Source organism: Echinops telfairi, unplaced genomic scaffold, assembly GCF_000313985.2.
Source record: "Echinops telfairi isolate 266 unplaced genomic scaffold, ASM31398v2 ScPeMD7_5;HRSCAF=22, whole genome shotgun sequence".
Lineage (NCBI taxonomy): Eukaryota > Metazoa > Chordata > Mammalia > Afrosoricida > Tenrecidae > Echinops > Echinops telfairi.
Genome location: NW_022103901.1, coordinates 23,796,407 through 23,813,229, shown reverse-complemented (window position 1 = coordinate 23,813,229; position 16,823 = coordinate 23,796,407). Strand labels below are relative to the sequence as shown.

Genomic DNA, 16,823 nt, shown 5'->3' with positions numbered 1-16,823 from the left:
TGTGTTTCCAGTTCCTATCTGTACCAGTGTACATCCTCTGGTCTAGCCAGATTTGTAAGGTAGAATTGGGATCATGATAGTGGGGGGATGAAGCATTTAAGAACTAGAGGAAAATTGTACGTTTTATTGTTGCTACACTGCACCCTGACTGGCTCGTCTCCTCCCTTCCCTGTGACCATTCTGTAAGGGGATGTCCAGTTGCCCACAGATGGGTTTTGGGTTCCCAATCTGTACTTCCCCTCATTCACAATGATAAGATTTTTTGTTCCTTGATGCCTGGTACCTGATCCCTTCGACACTTCCTGATCACATAGACTGGTGTGCTTCTTCTATGTAGGCTTTGTTGCTTCTTAGCTAGATGGCCGCTTGTTTACCTTCAAGCCTTTAAGACCCCAGACACTATATCTTTTGATAGCTGGGCACCATCAGCTTTCTCCACTACATTTGCTTATGCACTGGCTTTGTCTTCAGTGATTGTATCGGGAAGGTGAAGCGCACATTGATATGTTTTTTTTGTTCTTTGATGCCTGATCCCTGATCCCTTCAACATCTCATAATCACACAGGCTGGTGTGCTTCTTCCATGGGATAGATAATCATTATTATCGTTATTATTTAGGGAAGTCATTCATTCCATAGCTAGTTATTGAGCACCTCCCTATTGCATGTTAGGTGCCTTGCTAATTGGTGAGCTTTTCCCTTCTCCACTTTTCCTCCTAAAGTGCCTCTGTCAGTTGTACAACTTGTCCCTGCCATAAGGATCCCGGAAAAAGAAATCTGATTGGTTCAATTTGCCAGTTCAAATCAGATCATAGACCACAGGATACTGGCCCAAGAGATGGTCATCTGGGATCATAAGATCCACTCTGGTCCCCTCATTCCATGGCATCTCAGGAAAGGTGGTTTTCCTGCACAGGAGACAATAGACAAGGTAGCTTAACTCAAAGGAGAGGGCATGATAGACAGATGAGCCTAAACACAGCCAGCTAGAGTGGTTGTTCAGTACATATTAATGGATAGGTGAGTGAGTGAGTAAATGAATGAATGAATGGGTGGAGTAATAGAATGAATGTCCAAAAGTAGAATTAATTTTAGAGAGAAAGAATGAAGGCATTCGACTTGGGGGATATCAGGGAAGACTTGATGGAATAAGGGAATTTTGAGATGTTTAACACTTCGTCTTGAGATGACCAGGGAACTGGCAACTCATGATTCCAATTGTACCTTACAAATCAGGCTAGACCAGAAGATGTACACTGCAGCCATCAGAGCAGTAATCCTCGGACATGAGTATGCGTGAACTCATCTGCTCTTTGAAAATGCAGACGTCCAGGTCTGTTGTGTAGCCCAGGGACCTGAATTTTTACCAAGGCTTTAAGGAACACTGATCTAGAATTTTTGTCAATTAAAATCTTAATGAAAAGATGGTGTCTATTGATGGACCCTCCCTTTCTTTCTGTCAGGGGCCATCCCTGAAACCAGAGTCGCCATGGAAATGGAGTGCTCCAAGCGGGTGGTCCTGGGCTGTTTGACCACTTCTGGGACAAGGGGAAGGCATTTTGGAAAGAAGATGTTTGTTACTAGGTAGTTAAGGGAAAGTATGCTGGGCAAAAATGGCTCTTATTCACCATGCACATAATAACACATTTAATTATCAGGTCAATGCTGCAAGATAACGCTTGTATCCTTTATACAGGAGCCCCTGTGGTAAAGTGTTACATGTTGGGCTGCAATCCTCAAGATTTGCAGTTCAAAACTGCCAACTGCTCCTTGGGAGAAAGACAGGGCTTTCTACTCCCATAAACACTTATAATCTCGGAAACTCACAGGGGCAATTCTACCCTGTCCTGTAGAGTTGGCTGTGAATCAGCATTGACTCAGTAGCAGTGACTTTGTTTGTTTGTTTTATTTTATTTTTTGTTTGTTTGTTTTAAAGGGTACCCAAACTCAAGTGCCAAGAGTCACTAAGTCATATAGTAAATGATGTAACTGGGATTCAGACTGAGGTGTGTCTACTCTGAAAGTCTGTGCCCTTTCCATTGTACCTTTTACTGTTTTACCTTTTACCCTGTAACTCTTCTCCCCGAGGCTCAATTGGAGTTTGTGATTAAAGTGTGGTGGTTGCCAGGCTGGGTTGTAAAGGCGATATTTTGATTGCACTTTATTTAGCCTGTATTGATAGCCCATATTCATTATAATATACATTAGGCAGTTTGAAACATGAAAAGTCGCTTACCTCTCCCCCACTAGCTGACTTTCCTAGAATAGCAGTTCTCAATCTGTGGGTCGCAACTCCTTTGAGGGTCGAATGACACTTTCAAGGGGTTGCCTAAGACCATTGGAAAACACATAAATATTTCATGATATATAATTACATATTTTTTATGATTAATCACTATGCTTTAATTATGTTTAGTTATGTTCAATTTTTAATAATGGAAATACATCCTGCATATCAGATATTTATATAATAATTCATAACAGTAGCAAAATTACAGTTCTGAAGTAGCAACAAAAATAATTTTATGGTTGGGGGTCACCACAACATGAGGAACTATATTAAAGGGTTGTGACATTAGGAAGGTTGAGAACCACTGCACTAGAAGATTCTACTAGAAGCCTGTCCTTGACCTGAGGGCCACAAGCTTATAGCAGACAGGTAACCAAAACGAGACAGTACAGCTGGGAACACTATGGGGCCTGCGGGACAGACAGTGTTGTTGCTGCGTGATGTTGTCCCTTTACGTAGCCAGCTTACGTCTTTTTAAAATCATGTCAGGAACCTGGGTTTTTCTTAGAAAGCACTTTTTAAAGACCTGCCGAGGTAGCCATCATTGTTTTAAACACACTGGCTCAGGGTTTGCCGCAATGTGTCTCCTAATTGTGCCCTCTTCCTAGGACTGGTTTTTTCTGTGGGCGGTCTCTCCCTGCTTTGTGTCCTCTGTGGCTTGGGCTTCGCATCATTTGTCATGTCAGGGACGCTCACCATGTCATATGTGGTGTGCTCCGGCCTCATCAGCTACTGGTTTTCTCCCAGGTAAGTACATGTCAATGGGCTAATTTAATCTTTATCATTTGGGATGGTTTTCATGGGTAATACCATAACCCCAGTCAGTCAGTGTCTCCTAGCAAAACAGGAGCACTTGGTTCTCATAATGACCCATCCCTGTCAGGTATCATGGGATTTACAATCAAATGTCAAACACCAAGGATTACAACCACCATCTGTCAGACACTCGATAACTCATTTCATTGTCATGGTAACTCTCTGAGGTAGTTGTTACTGCTGCCTTTTTAACTGATGTCAATTTCATATACAAAAATTCGAGTGAAGTGGTTATTTGGGAGAACAGGGGAAACCACAGGAGAAAACTGGAGTACCCTTCTCAACTGGCATTTCCTCTAGAAGAAGACTAGGCCATGAGTCTACAGTTGCCACTTTCTGGTCTTCATGCCCTGTGTTCTTCAGAGTGTGTGCCAGCACATTGAGTAGGAGTCTGTTGTTGGTCTATGTGGGTTTTGTTCCTAAAATGTGGTCTGACATGCCCATGATCTCATCTGGGATTTCTCTTTAAAGACTGAAGGGGGGGAAGCCAGCTATGGTGAAATTTCTGGGAGGCACACCGTTGGCTTCTGATGAGGCACCTTCCTAAGGTATGTCCAAGAGTGGGGACTCTCGAAGCTAAGTCTCAAGTGGGATACGACTCTATAAAACCAAACCCAACTGCCATTTCAAGTCCATTCAAACGTGTAATGACTCTACAGGACAGGGTAGACTGCTCAGAAGGTTTGCTGAGATTGTGAATCTTTAGTTGTGTTGTGTCTTCTTCCATGGAGCAGATAGTTGTGTCTTCTTCCATGGAGCAGCTGGTGGATTTGAACTGCTGACCTTGTGGTCAGGCCAACTCTTAATCCACTGTGCCCTATAACTTGCTTCATTTAGGATACAAGCCAGTCAGGGTGCAGTGTAGCAACGATGAAACATACAACTTTCCTCTAGTTCCATAATGCTTTCTCCCCACCCGCCCCCCACTATCATGATCCCAATTCTACCTTACAAATCTGGCTAGATCAGAGGATGTACACTGGTATAGACAGGAACTGGAAACACAGGGAATCTAGGACAGATGATCCCTTCAGGACCACAGGTGAGTGTGGCATTACCAGGAGGGTGGGGTGGAAAGGGGAAACCAATTACGGGGATCTACGTATAACCTCCTCCCTGGGGGACGGACAACAGAAAAGTGGGTGAAAGGAGATGTCAGATAGTGTAAGATATGACAAAATACTAATTTATAAATTATCAAGGGTTCATGAGGGTGTGGGAGCTGGGAGGGAGGGGGGAAATGAGCTGATGCCAGGGGCTTACGTGGAGAGTAAATGTTTTGAGAATGATGAGGGCAACGAATGTACAAATACGCTTTACACAATTGATGTATGTATGGATTGTGATAAGAGTTGTATGAGCCCCCAATAAAGTGGTTAAAAAATAAAGCTCTTGCTGAAGTGATAATGGTGGCCAACACCCACTGAGTGCTTGATCTCTGCTAGGGACTTCTGTTAAGCAGTTTACAGGCCATAGCTCATACATACTTATGAAAATGGTGGAGAAATAGCTCAAATTCAAGTCACTTAATTCCAGATCCCCTTTACCCAAGATATAAAATGACTCCAACAGGAGTAGGTGAACAATTTCTGGAAAGGCCGGGATTATATATTTTTAGGCTTTGTGTGCCACACACCCCTTCAACCGACCTTGCTGTGGTGTGAAAGTTGTGTAGTGTAGGCAAACTAAGGTCATCTGCTGCATTCCAATACAACTTGAATTACAAAAACAAGCAGCAGGCTGACTTTGGTCTGAGGGACATCATTTGTCAAACCTTGCCCTAAAACTGGTATCTCAAGTTTTGAAAGTTTTGTACCAGTCTATGACTTATTACCTAAATCCTATCCAGTTATTCTGCATAGACCAGAGCATAAAACATGAAGTGGATGTAACTGTAAATCGTTCAAGGGTGGTTCCCATGGGATTGCTTAATTGGTGTACCTGGAGTCCTAGTTCGTTGATTCCACTTAGTTGACTGTTTCTTCACTCCTTTGTCAGAAAAGATGGAAAGTAATATCCAAGACTTATCTTTGATCTCCTTATCTTTAACCCCGTCAAGGAAATAGGACCTATTATTTTCATGTATCTCAATTTTCACTCAGAGCTTATTATACATTCTTGAAAATTATTGAGACTCCCCAAAAGTTTTTGTTTATGTGGGTCAAGTCTGCAGATAATTACTGTATTAGAAATTTTCACAGGCAAATGAAATTACCAAGAGGAGCATTAGGATTGTTTTGCCTTTTGCAAATCTTTTGAATGTCCATCTTCGAAGAACCTGCTGCCCTCAAGTAGCTTCCCACTCAATGCCCCTATCGGACAGAATCGAGCCATAGGCTTTCCAAGGCCGTGAATAGTCGAGGAAGCAGACTGCACAGCTTTATCCTGCAAAACACCTGGCGGGGGGCAAAGAGTCACAGCCTCGGAACCCCCAGGGGCAGTTCCATTCTGTCCTGGAGGGAGGCTTGGAGTCAGAATCAACTCGAGTGTTTTTCTTTTTTTGAGACTCACCCAAACCACATTTCCCAACACATTCCATCATTGAGGCACCCCGTTTCTGAGGCAGCAAAAGAGGCACTGATTTCTGAAAAGACCATCCAGAGGGCAATAAGGGAGTCAAGTCTGCATTACACTGATAGACTCTTAAAATAGAAAAGCAAACGTTTTCTGAAAGAACTAGAAGGATCCCAGGTGAAAATCCTTCATGTTCTCATATGAAAGGGAGAAAAAAGTTAAACACAGAGGAGGTATAAATGCATCTATATTTAATGTTCCAGAACTCAAACTCACTGCCATGGAGTCGCTTCTGACTTTGTGTATTCTCACTTTAAGGAGCCCTGTGGCACCGTTGGTGAAGCATTGGGCTACCAATCTGAGGCTGGCGGTTCAAATCTACTAGCTATTCTGAGGGAGAAAGATGAGGCTGTCTGCTCCTGGAGTGGTTCTGCTCTGACCTATTGGGTCATTATGAGTCAGAATCAGTTCAAAGGCAGGGGTGGTGGGGGTGGGGTGGTGTGTATGTGTGTGTGTTTAGTTCTAACTATGAATGCATCTCTCTAAAGTTTAGCCACAACTTATATCTCTAACACATACACGAGCAGGCAAAAGCACATTATCCCGTAGAACTATTCATATTGAGGTCAAAGGTACAGTGGATATTTTACAGCAGTGTCACTCTGTTAGCTTCCTCGGGTGGGAAATACCTCGGTTCTTGGCTTCACACGAGAAAGAATTCACACCGAAGCCTGGTTTCTGATCCAAGTGGGTTTTTATAAAGGACAGAAGTTGCCAGTTTTACAGTCTCAAAGAGTACATGCTATTTCGGGGAAGCATTGCCAAACAGCGAGTAAGCCATGCTGGGGTTCAACAAGCAGGTGCAGGACAGGAGCCAAAGAGCGGGGGTGGGGGTGCGGGAGGAAGGGGCAGTGTGGAGGGCAGGAAGTGGTCCCATTGCTATGGTATTTAAAACCCCTGGCTGGGAAGCACGGTCAAAGGTATTGGTTGACCCCATTGGCTGAGTGAAGTTCACCTGGGCCTAGTTTGGGCTGCCCAGGTATACCGCCCACTTGGCTGGAGGAGGGGACCTCGGGGGCTGAATTGGTGCATGCCCAGTTAGTCTTTATGGCTGGCTAAGGCTCCCATGATTCTCTGCCAACCTCCTCTGTGGGGGCCTTCAGGCATGTGGAGGGACAATCCCCCTGTCCCTGTCTCTTGCTACCTAACAAGACTATATTGAGTAACAAAATGGAGTCATAACAAGGAGACATTAGAAGTCTCAGAGTTAGCCTTAGAGATCTTAATTGTTTTAGGAGTTGTTTGTAGAATCTTCTTTCTTATCAAATAACCCCAATCCATAGGAGACCAAAAAAAAAAAAAAAAAGGAAAAGAAAAGAAAAAGGAGCTGTCCATGACGCAGAAAGGCAACTACAGCTAAATTCTCTTTGTAAGAAAAAGAAGCCTATAAAGTATCTTCATTTATGAAGTAAAGTCTGACCAAGCAACCTTTGGACCCGGTGCCTAAGGAGAGAACTTTGCCTCTAAGGAGGAAAGACTGTTGCTTTGTTAGGGAGCTGATGAGACAGGCAGCTGTGGTTTGGGTGGAAGTGGATGCTCCAATAGACGAGTCTGCTTTTAGAGTCACCCACATCGCTTACTCCCTGTCACGTGCGTCTCCCAGTGCAGCTGCAGCATTCCTAAATTCCTCACATCTGTATTTAAAGAGAGAGGAGGTTGCGTAGTTTTTGGATAACAGGTAGGAATGCTTTCGGCAGCAAGTAATAAAAACCCTAAGTAGGCACTTGCCCAAACAAGTCGAGGCTTGTTTTTGTTGCTTGACTAAAAGCTGTCAAGTGTCACTGAGCCTTAAAGAGAAATGCAGCTCTGAGTAGATGCTAAAACATGGATGAGCCTTGAAAACGTGATGAGTGGAATAAGTGTGTGTCAAAGGGGCCACTATTATACGATCCTGCTTATTTCAAATATTGAGAGTCAGCAAATCTGGCATAGTTGTAAGAAACACCACTTAAAAATAAGCCAGCAAGAAATATGTCTATTAACTGTGTATGTTTCCAACATTGCTCTTTACCTAGGTCCAAGAGCTAACCATTTCCTCTTGTAATCAAACAGACCTTTGGCACAGCAGAACCCTGGTGGCGACTGTCAGCTGCGCATGAAGACTACAGGCCTTGTGCAGCTCTACAAGGAGCGACCAGCTGAATGGAAAGAACCAGAGCTTTTTTTACAGAAATCTCTGGATCACTCTCAGGCTTAGGGGAATGGGTAGTCAGACGCTTCCGGGAAAACTCCCTCGAGTGTTTTCACTTACGCTCTTAAGGATCCTGCAGTGGATTTGAGAATCTTTGGGTTGGTTCTCTTTGCTTGGATTTAATTAAGGTGATGAACCCATCCTCTGGTGGAGGGAGAATCCACCGAGAACTGCTTTGTGGCTCAACAGCTCCCCCTGCTGCTTATGTCCCAGCCCCCCAGGAGGCAGACCCGAACTTGGCAGGGAAGTCTCAGAGCTCGAGTCCTCCGGCCCCACTGGGACAACAGTGGGATTTATTTATTTTATTTTTTTTAGAAATGAGGGACGCAGTTTGTTCCTTAATCCATTTAAAACAAGGTGGGCAAAACAACCAAAACAGAGCACACACTTGTCTACATTAGTAGCTTTTTATTAGAACAGTCACTTGCTGGGGAAATGACCGCTATGACAAAGTTAGGGAGTTGGGTCAAATACTAAACTGTCTGGCCCAAAGCATTTTCACTTTCCCTTTTTTTTTAAAGACGAAAGGTAGGTTTTCCCACTGACTATTGACTTGGTCGTTAAATATTGTTCATCTGTAAACATTTGCACTTGATGCAGTTTTGTATTGTTATAAAGAACTTGTTCTGTTAAGCCATTTCTTCAGGGAGTCCTATAAAACCAGTGAAGAACTATAAAAAAGATTTAAAATCCTTGGGAACTTCTGCTTCAGGGTTATTTGCCTTGCTATCTTTATTAAATATTTACTTTGGGGGGCTCTTTTCCCCCTTGACTCTTTCTTCCTGTCTCTGCAGCAGACCAGCTTATTTCTCTGTGAATGTTGTGGTACGTCCTGGGAAATACAGCTATTTACTGATAGAGCAGAGGGACAGTGGCTTCACAGGGGAACGGAGAATGAGCTGTTTCACTCAGCTGAACGCCAAGGGCTAGGTGCAGATCCAGATGTTCAAGTGGCATCACGAGCAGCTGCTCTCTGCCCATCTTGGCCCGTGCTTGCATTGGTGTGAGCACTTTTCCAGGCAGACCTTCCTCACCTGGAGGCCCCAGCAGCTATCGTTTTATGCCAGATTGACGGTGTGCTTTCCCTACCGGATACGAAAGCAGCCGTGGGGGCAGAGTGGGTTACGTGACTTCTCATTTAAGCCTCTACTGAAGAAGGATCTCTATCCAGGTGCAGAGGATCACTGGCATCAGCCAGTTCCTTGCAGGTGCTGGGCTGAGGGCCACTGGTTTTACTTGTTGAATGTAAGTGGTTCAGGCCTCTCTCAGTCTGGAGTGAGTCTCATTCTTTTCTCTAATAGTTTTATTATAAAATTCACATATCTACTTCCACAGTCAAGTCACTTTTAACAAGAGCTGTATATACATCAACACAATCAGTTCTAGTGTTCCTTTCCCCTTTATTCTTTATTTGTTCCCCAATTCCGCTCAACCACATCTGCCCCTTCTGTGCCTCATAAACTGGGAAACATATCGAAACAATAAAAAACAAAACAGAAAAAAAAAGGGAAGAATGTAAAGACCATTGTCAATATTAAAATAAGCCAGAGAGAAAACTTCTGTCTGGGAACAAGTGAGAAATATTTAAACCTAGAGCAAATTCAGAATGAGTCAAGAGGGTTGTCAACTGACCAGGTATCGCATTCTACTGTCATCCACCATAGTCAAGTGTACAGTAATCGCTGATAGTAAGGCTGTTTGAATAGTCCCTCAACTACGGACTTCTGAAAGAACAAACATATGTCTTGGAGAGGCAAAGACGGGGAGACTTTATCTCATGTTATTTGGACTTATCAGCAGAGATCATATGGTTGGTAAAGCAGAGGGGCAATGACACGGATCAGCAGGTCAGGAAGGGTGTCACTGTACTGAGTGGTGTGATTGATCCTGATTACCAAGGAGAAATTGGACTGGTGCTACATAATGGAGGTAAAGAAGAATATGTCTGGAATCCAGGCGATCCCCTAGGCTGTCTCTTAGTACTACCATGCCCTGTGATTAAAGTAAATGGTAAACTACAGCAACCCAATCCTGACAGGATGTCTAATGACCCAGAGCCCTCAGGAATGAAGGTGTGGGTCACCCTACCAGGCAAAGAACCATGGTCAGCTGAGGTGCTGGCCGAGGGCAAAGGTAATACCAAATGGGTAGTAAAAGAAGATAGTTCTACCTATCAGTTACGACCATGTGATCAATTGCAAAAACAAGGTTTGTGATTGTCAGTATTTCTTCTTTATATGTGCTTATTGAATATCGTGCCTTTGTTCATATACCATGTACCAGATAAAATCAGATTCATTGTGTTTTCATTTATATATATGATATTAGGTGTGTTTTTTATTAATGCATGGAAATTACATATGGCTAAAGAGTTCTGTGAAAGTGTCAAGTTGACAAGGGGTGGTCTGTGGCAGTAACAATCTGTCTAGCCTGTCAATCAGGTCATAGCCAATGACACCTCTGTGTGAGCATGGCCTTCTCCTGAGAATTCTGGGAACTCCTGTATTCCTTTCTGACAAGGTCTTCCTGCTGACAAGCCAGATGTATGTTGATGGAGCCAGAACTCTGGGGATGGAGGAGTCACGTGGAGACCCACACCAGTGCTGAAATGCTTCCACTGGTTCCACAAGACTTTCCACCCACTGGCCTGTGATCTTTCCTCCTGCATTTGGTGCCATTGCATGTGCTACGTGAGTTTGAAGAAGAATTTATAGACTGGTAATGGACAGATGCGCTTATATTGGATTTATGGACTTAACCTGTATATTTTCTTAATGTACAATTGCTCTTTGATATAAAATTTTCTCTTACACACATCTGCGTCTACCTGGATTTGTTTCTTTAGTCATTCCAGACTGACACAACCCTCAACATGATGGACTGACACACTGGCTGTAACAATGGACTCCAACATAACATTTGTGAGGATGGTGCAGGGCCGGGCGATCTTTTGTTCTGTTGTGCATGGGCTTGCTATGAGTCGGAACAGACTCGATAGCACCTAACAAAAACACAACCAGGCGGTCTGGACACTCGGACCTCTTTCCTCAGCTGCCCATTTGAACCTCTGTCAAGTGTACTAAAACTTTCCCATGTTTTGCTGTACTTTCACTTTCAAGAAATCTTTCTTATGCTTTGCTGCATACTGTGTCTCTTGGCCAAATTCTTTCTTCCCCCAAACACGAAGAACTCAGAAATATCCCAAGACCCATCAGCAACATAAGCACATTTACTGACCACATGAAATGAATGTAGCACACAGATATTGCAAATGACAGTATATCTTCTAACTCCACATAAACAATACAGATCTTCCCATATTTTGACCTGACATTCATACTGAATTCATACACTGGTCACACATTCTCACATGTTAATCCCCATTCTGAGACCAAAGAGGTAGAAAATTCCACTTCTCATGTGGAACATGTCAAGAACTGAGAGACAGGTCTCCCATCATAACTCTCTTGTCATCAGATGCAAATGAACAAGGTCTATAGTCAAGGCTCCTTTAATCTTGCTTTTGCCTTAAATAACTTTCTGGGAATCGGCCCTGACCAGACAGAGCAAGCGAGGTCAAGCAAAGGCCAGAGACAAGAGCTGAATAGACTTTGATGGGTGCACACAGCGTCATGTGGGATTAAACTGGAATAGCCATCCTGGAAAACAGGAGGAACCTAGTATGTCCTTTCCCTTCATAAAAACACAGTAGTTCCTGCCCGGTTCAGGAATCTGTATAACTCCTCCCCAGTCCTTTATTAAGGAGGCAGTGTGTTGGAATCCTGCATGGCCCTGGTGGTGTCCTGGTTACATACTGTTCTACCTTATCCTATAGGGTTGCAATGAGTCAAAACAACTCGGGCAGTGAATGAGTTGAGTTTAGGTTATTCTTAACTAAAGTACAAAGCAGTGAGCTCCTTGAGTTCAGTAATGAGTGTAAACATTGAAAACACAACAGACACACCCATGTGTCCATTCTCTAGACCCCATATGTCCATTATGGTGGGGAGATGTTATATCAACTTGATGGTACCTGTGTGAAGGGAAGGATGGGATTCCACCTATCAATCAGGTGGTAGCCTGGGGATGCCCCATCTCTAGGGGTGGCCCCCTGTGGGCCCGTGACCCTGGGAGCTGTGGATGCCCCACCATGTTCCCACGTACCTTGGACCCACCAGCATATGAGTTCCCTGTTTTCATTCCACCTTTCTGCTTCATCTACCAGCAGACATGGGAGTCTGAAGAGGTCTCCTGCTAGCATGGTTCCCATGGACACATGCCGAGGGGCTGGAAAGAATTCTGAACATCTTGAATTGATGCAAGCGTTTTAGCTTCCTGAGGGGAAGAAACAGAGGTGCGCATGACCTCCCCAGCGAGTATGCCTCTTGAATGTGTCATTAAATAACAATTGTCCATTAGGGGTGTAGTGAAGAAATCGAAAATCCATGGTGTTTGAACCACTCTCCTCTCGGCCCTTCTGTCTCCAAGCAGTCCCTCTGTTCAAGACCCAACTCAAGGCTTAACGTGCCAGGAAATCAGGCCTCTCTCATGCACACTGGTCTCTACACATGCAGTCTTCACAGACCAGGTGTGGGGACCACGTTAAAAAAAAACAAAACGTGCTTTGATTTCCTTAATCTGTCCCTGAAACTCCTCCCAATCCCTGAGTGGCTGGGAGAAGAAGTCAGGCAAGTAGTCTCTGAAGTCTAGAAATGCTACAAACCGTGAGGAGAACTGTACCCTTGTTTGACTAAATTCTTTGCTGCTCGCCCACGCCCTTCCCCTCCTACCAGCCCTCTGCATAGGCGGACATCGGGTCTTTCATTTCAGATGAGCAGAGCCTTAGATACTTGCTGCTGAAAGTACTTACAAGAACTAGAAACAGTGAGAAGACCAGACCGAATCTAGAGCAGTGGCTCTCGGCCTGGAGGGATCTGGTACCCCCACCCCCCTGCAGATTAGCCATGTTGGGTTGTTATAACTGGGTGGGAATGTGTGCTGCTGGCATCTAGTGGATGGAGACCAGGGCTGTTACCAAACATTGTAGAATGCACTGGACAGACCTCCACAGCCAAGAATGATCTCAAATGTCAAAAGTGCCCAAGCTGAGAACCCTGGATGAAAATAACAAGAATTAAGAGCACTATCAAGTAGAAAGCAAATGTGTTGAGAATTATGATGGCAACAAATGTACAAAAGTGCTTGACACAATGGATGGATGTATAAATTGTGATAAGAGTTGTATGAACCCCCAATAAAATGATTAAATTAAAAAAAAAACTAAGAGAACTAGGCTAAGCGGTGGCTAAGTGGGTTTGAGATGCAGCCAGGTCTTCCTCAGATGTCAGTTCCCCTAGTGGCACAAGAGATACACTTCCAGTTTCCCAGTGTTCAAAGCTCTTTAGCATCAATTACCAGTGGGCCTGAGAGATTATTTTATTCTCTCCCTTATTCCTTCTTCAACTCCCAGAAGAGTCTCCAAATGAACCAGTGACGAAGCCACAAGAGGGAGCTCTGGTGGTATAGTGGTTCTCCATTAGGCTGCGATCTGCATGACCGGCAGTTTGAAACCACCAGCAGCTCCCCTGGACAGGGTGGGCTTTCTGCTCCTGTAAACAGTTACAGTCGTGGAACCCCACAGGGGGTCGCTATGAGTCAGCAGTGAGTCTGGTTTTGGAAGTCACAAGAATCCAGGCTGTGGGGCTCCCAGCTCAGAGCTGTTCTCTGGCCCACTGACGCCTTCTTTGTTCAAACAGCACTAATAGTAAGGGTGAGACTTTAGGAAGATAGAATCTTGCACCCAAACAATTGGGTGCCAGAATTTCAATCCCCATTTCAAAATATTTTTAAAAAACCAGCAGAGGCTAAGAGAAATGGAATTGAAAGTGCTTCCTCATTTTTTTCTTTCATTCTTTTTTCTTTAATTTATAAGCCAGTAGAGGGTGCTCAGACCCTGGCATTTGAAACTAGTTTGGGTGTTACCTGGCAGGCAGACTGGACCTTTGGTTCTCTTAGAATTTGAGGATGTGTGTGTGTTATTCAAAGGCAGATTCTGGTGCATCAGGCCTGGGGAGAGGCCCAAGTTTCTGCATTACTAACACATTCTCAAGGGAGGCCTTTTACCCACCATGCTTTCAATGAACCGTTGCCATCCTGTCAAATCCAACTCATAGGACAGAGTAGAATTGTCTCATCGTGTTCCCAAGATTGTAATCCTTGTGGAAGCAAGCTTCTACATCTTTCTTCCACACAGGGGATGGTACGTTTGAGCTGCCGACCTTGACCTTTCAGTTAGCAGCTAAGAATGTCAGCACTGTGCTTGCAGGGCTCCTATATCATAGATATCCTGTCTGACCCTCTCCTTCAGAGAACAAACCTGAGTCCCCGAGAGCAAGGACTATGCACAGTAAGTGTAATGCCAAGGTTAGACCTAGGTCGCCTGCATCTACTGCTCTTTTCAGGATTTCTTCTCGGCCCTTGGACCCTGGGGCAGATGAAAGGAGAAGAATACAGAAGTGTGAGTGAGAAGCTTGTGTGGTCAGCTTTGGATGAAGCTTTTCCATACAGCATTTTCAGCCCAGTCACTGTCCTAACAGAAATAGCACAGGGGCCTCCAAGCTGAATAGGCCAAGACTCTGGTTTTGCCAGACCATGAGAAAGACCAAACACAGTAAGTTAATGAAAAGTCTCTTACTTTCGTTCTATAGAATTCTTGCTCTTTTGGGGGCCAATTATAGTCATAGACTTCCTTCTAAAAATGAAAAGCTCAGACGGAATCCATTTGGATGCTTTTACCTATATGAAACAGAAGACCCCCTTTAAGAAAATAAGGACCTTGAATAATATCTTACTAACCATGAAGTCCAGAGGTAAGTGGTTTCCAGGGTTGATTCAGGGAACACATGGAAGCCATCGAGGATGCAGGCTCCCTAAGGTTTTGTCCAGCCATTTCTGAGCAGTCTGATTTTTTCTTGCACAGCGAGTTCAGCTCCACTTGCTGGCTGCCCATCTCCTGCCACCCTCTCTTCTTGAGCCCGTCTCTTTTCCATAGTCGTTTGATTTTTAAAGTGCCTATTTATCTGCATGCTCCCTGCACTCCTCCTGCAGGAAGCACAGAAAAGAGACATCATCGAATAAAAGGGAAGAATCCTTGGGGTGCGCCTCTCGTGTCCACGTTTTCATGTGGCTCACAAAGCGCTTGCATCCTACTGACTTTTCTTTCGCTGTGATAACCGCCCCACAATGAGCACCCCAGCCCGTTGCCGATAGTCTTTTCACGGACACTCCAGTAGGACCCATTCACCTATAGCTTTGATGGAACAAAGCATGTCAGCCGCTGTGTTTTAAGCATGACAGTTTCTCTAGTTGGTTTTTAAAGAGCTCGATTCTTTCACAGGGGTATAAAGTGAGCCATTTCAGAGGCAGACATAGACAACCCATGACCAGCAAGGTAGGAGAGCCACCGGCAGAGCATCTGCAAGATCTCTCAGTGAAGTGGGGGTGGCCGCCCTGAGATACAGGAGAGGAACTGCTGGCTGACTGGCCCACCGAACAAGGAAAGCCAAGGGCCTTGGGGACGGAGGGTGGCTTGCAGAGTCGGTGACCTCTGGGCAGTGGTCAGTGCTGAGGGGGCTTTGTACCACTTGCTTGAGCAGGGCAGAGGCTGAGTAGATGAAAAACTGAGGGCCAGAGAGGTACGTGCCTAGGCATGATTGAGAAGAAGCGCCGTGGACAAGAGGATTGCATCCTTCATGTGTCTTTTGGTCAGCTGTTAACTTCTCTAATAAACCCCACAATCAGGAATATTGCCCATGAGGTCTGTGTGGCCATTGCAATGGGTTCTCAACTCCAGAAGACAAGCAGAGTGACGGGGGGAGGCGGTGTCAGAATAGGATCAATGGAGGAGGGTGCAGGCGTGTCTGTCTGCCTCGTGAGAATTGGCCTTGGGCAGACATGGAATTAGATTCCCCCGCCTTTCTGTAGCTGGAGGAGGCAGATGTGGTCCTTACACCATGTCTGCACCATGGCACACAAGTCCATCCTCAGTTCCTTTAATGTCAGGACCACCCAACAGAACATTTGAGTCCCAGAGCCCTTTACCTCCTGGCTCCTGTATTGGGATAATAATTGTCATTACCTGATTCAATCACAGACACTAGATGACTCCCATTCTTAGAATGGGAGCTTTCCTCCCTCACAGTCACTTTCTGCTAATTAGGATGCCTCCCCCATAGACAGGAGGGTGTGTACCTTCAGAGGTTGAGAACGCATTTTTAATCAACTGCTACCATGCAACCATGCTACCATGGCAACAATTGGGCCTCCAGCCGAGCGTCCCTCAAAGCTCTATGGTGTCTTGTGGGGAAACCCATTAGAATTAGACTCAAGTCATGTCATAGTTCAGCCTTGACTCCTGATTCCTAACTCACACCACCCTCTACCTTAGAGACTCTCCCACTATGCTTGAGGTGCTGTGATATCTGGAACATGCTGCTCTGGGGTTCAAGTTGCTCAAGTGTACAACGAGCATTTCTATTAAGATGTTTTTCACAGTGTGGGAAGGAACTCTTAGTCAGCAGGTATATTAGTTTTCTATTGTTGCTTTAACAACAAATCACCAAAATTGAGTCATTTAAAACACATTATCTGATGGGAGAAATGGGAAGCTAAGGTAAACCACTTTTTCCCCTTAGGAAATTAAGGTCCTGGTTGAATTCATTAGTATGATATTAAATACCTCGGGTTGCCTTTTTCTATACTTTATGTGAGATCCCTGATGGCACATATGGTATACCAGCTTATTGAACACAAGGTTGGAGGCTTAAGTCCACCCAGAGGTACCTTGGAAGAAAGGCCTGGCAATCCATGCTGGGCAGATCAGCCATTGGCAAATCAACAATGGAACATGCTTCTATTCAGGACACAAATGGGATTACCATCACTTGATTTGATG

The 16,823-nt window shown here is 44.6% G+C and overlaps 1 protein-coding gene across 2 annotated transcripts in view; it reads left to right on the top strand.

Annotated features, from left to right (window-relative positions):
• Nucleotides 1-9,366, top strand: part of LDAF1 (lipid droplet assembly factor 1) — a 20,519-nt gene extending 11,153 nt beyond the window's left edge. The window contains exons 4-5 of one of the 2 annotated variants that reach the window (XM_004706077.2): nt 2,898-3,036; nt 7,732-9,366. In XM_004706077.2, the coding sequence (XP_004706134.1) occupies nt 2,898-3,036; nt 7,732-7,876 (284 nt within the window). In that variant the 3' untranslated portion in view covers nt 7,877-9,366. The remainder of the gene's footprint in view (nt 1-2,897; nt 3,037-7,731) is intronic. The other variant, XM_045286096.1, reaches the window with a different exon arrangement.
• Nucleotides 9,367-16,823: the final 7,457 nt, after the last annotated feature.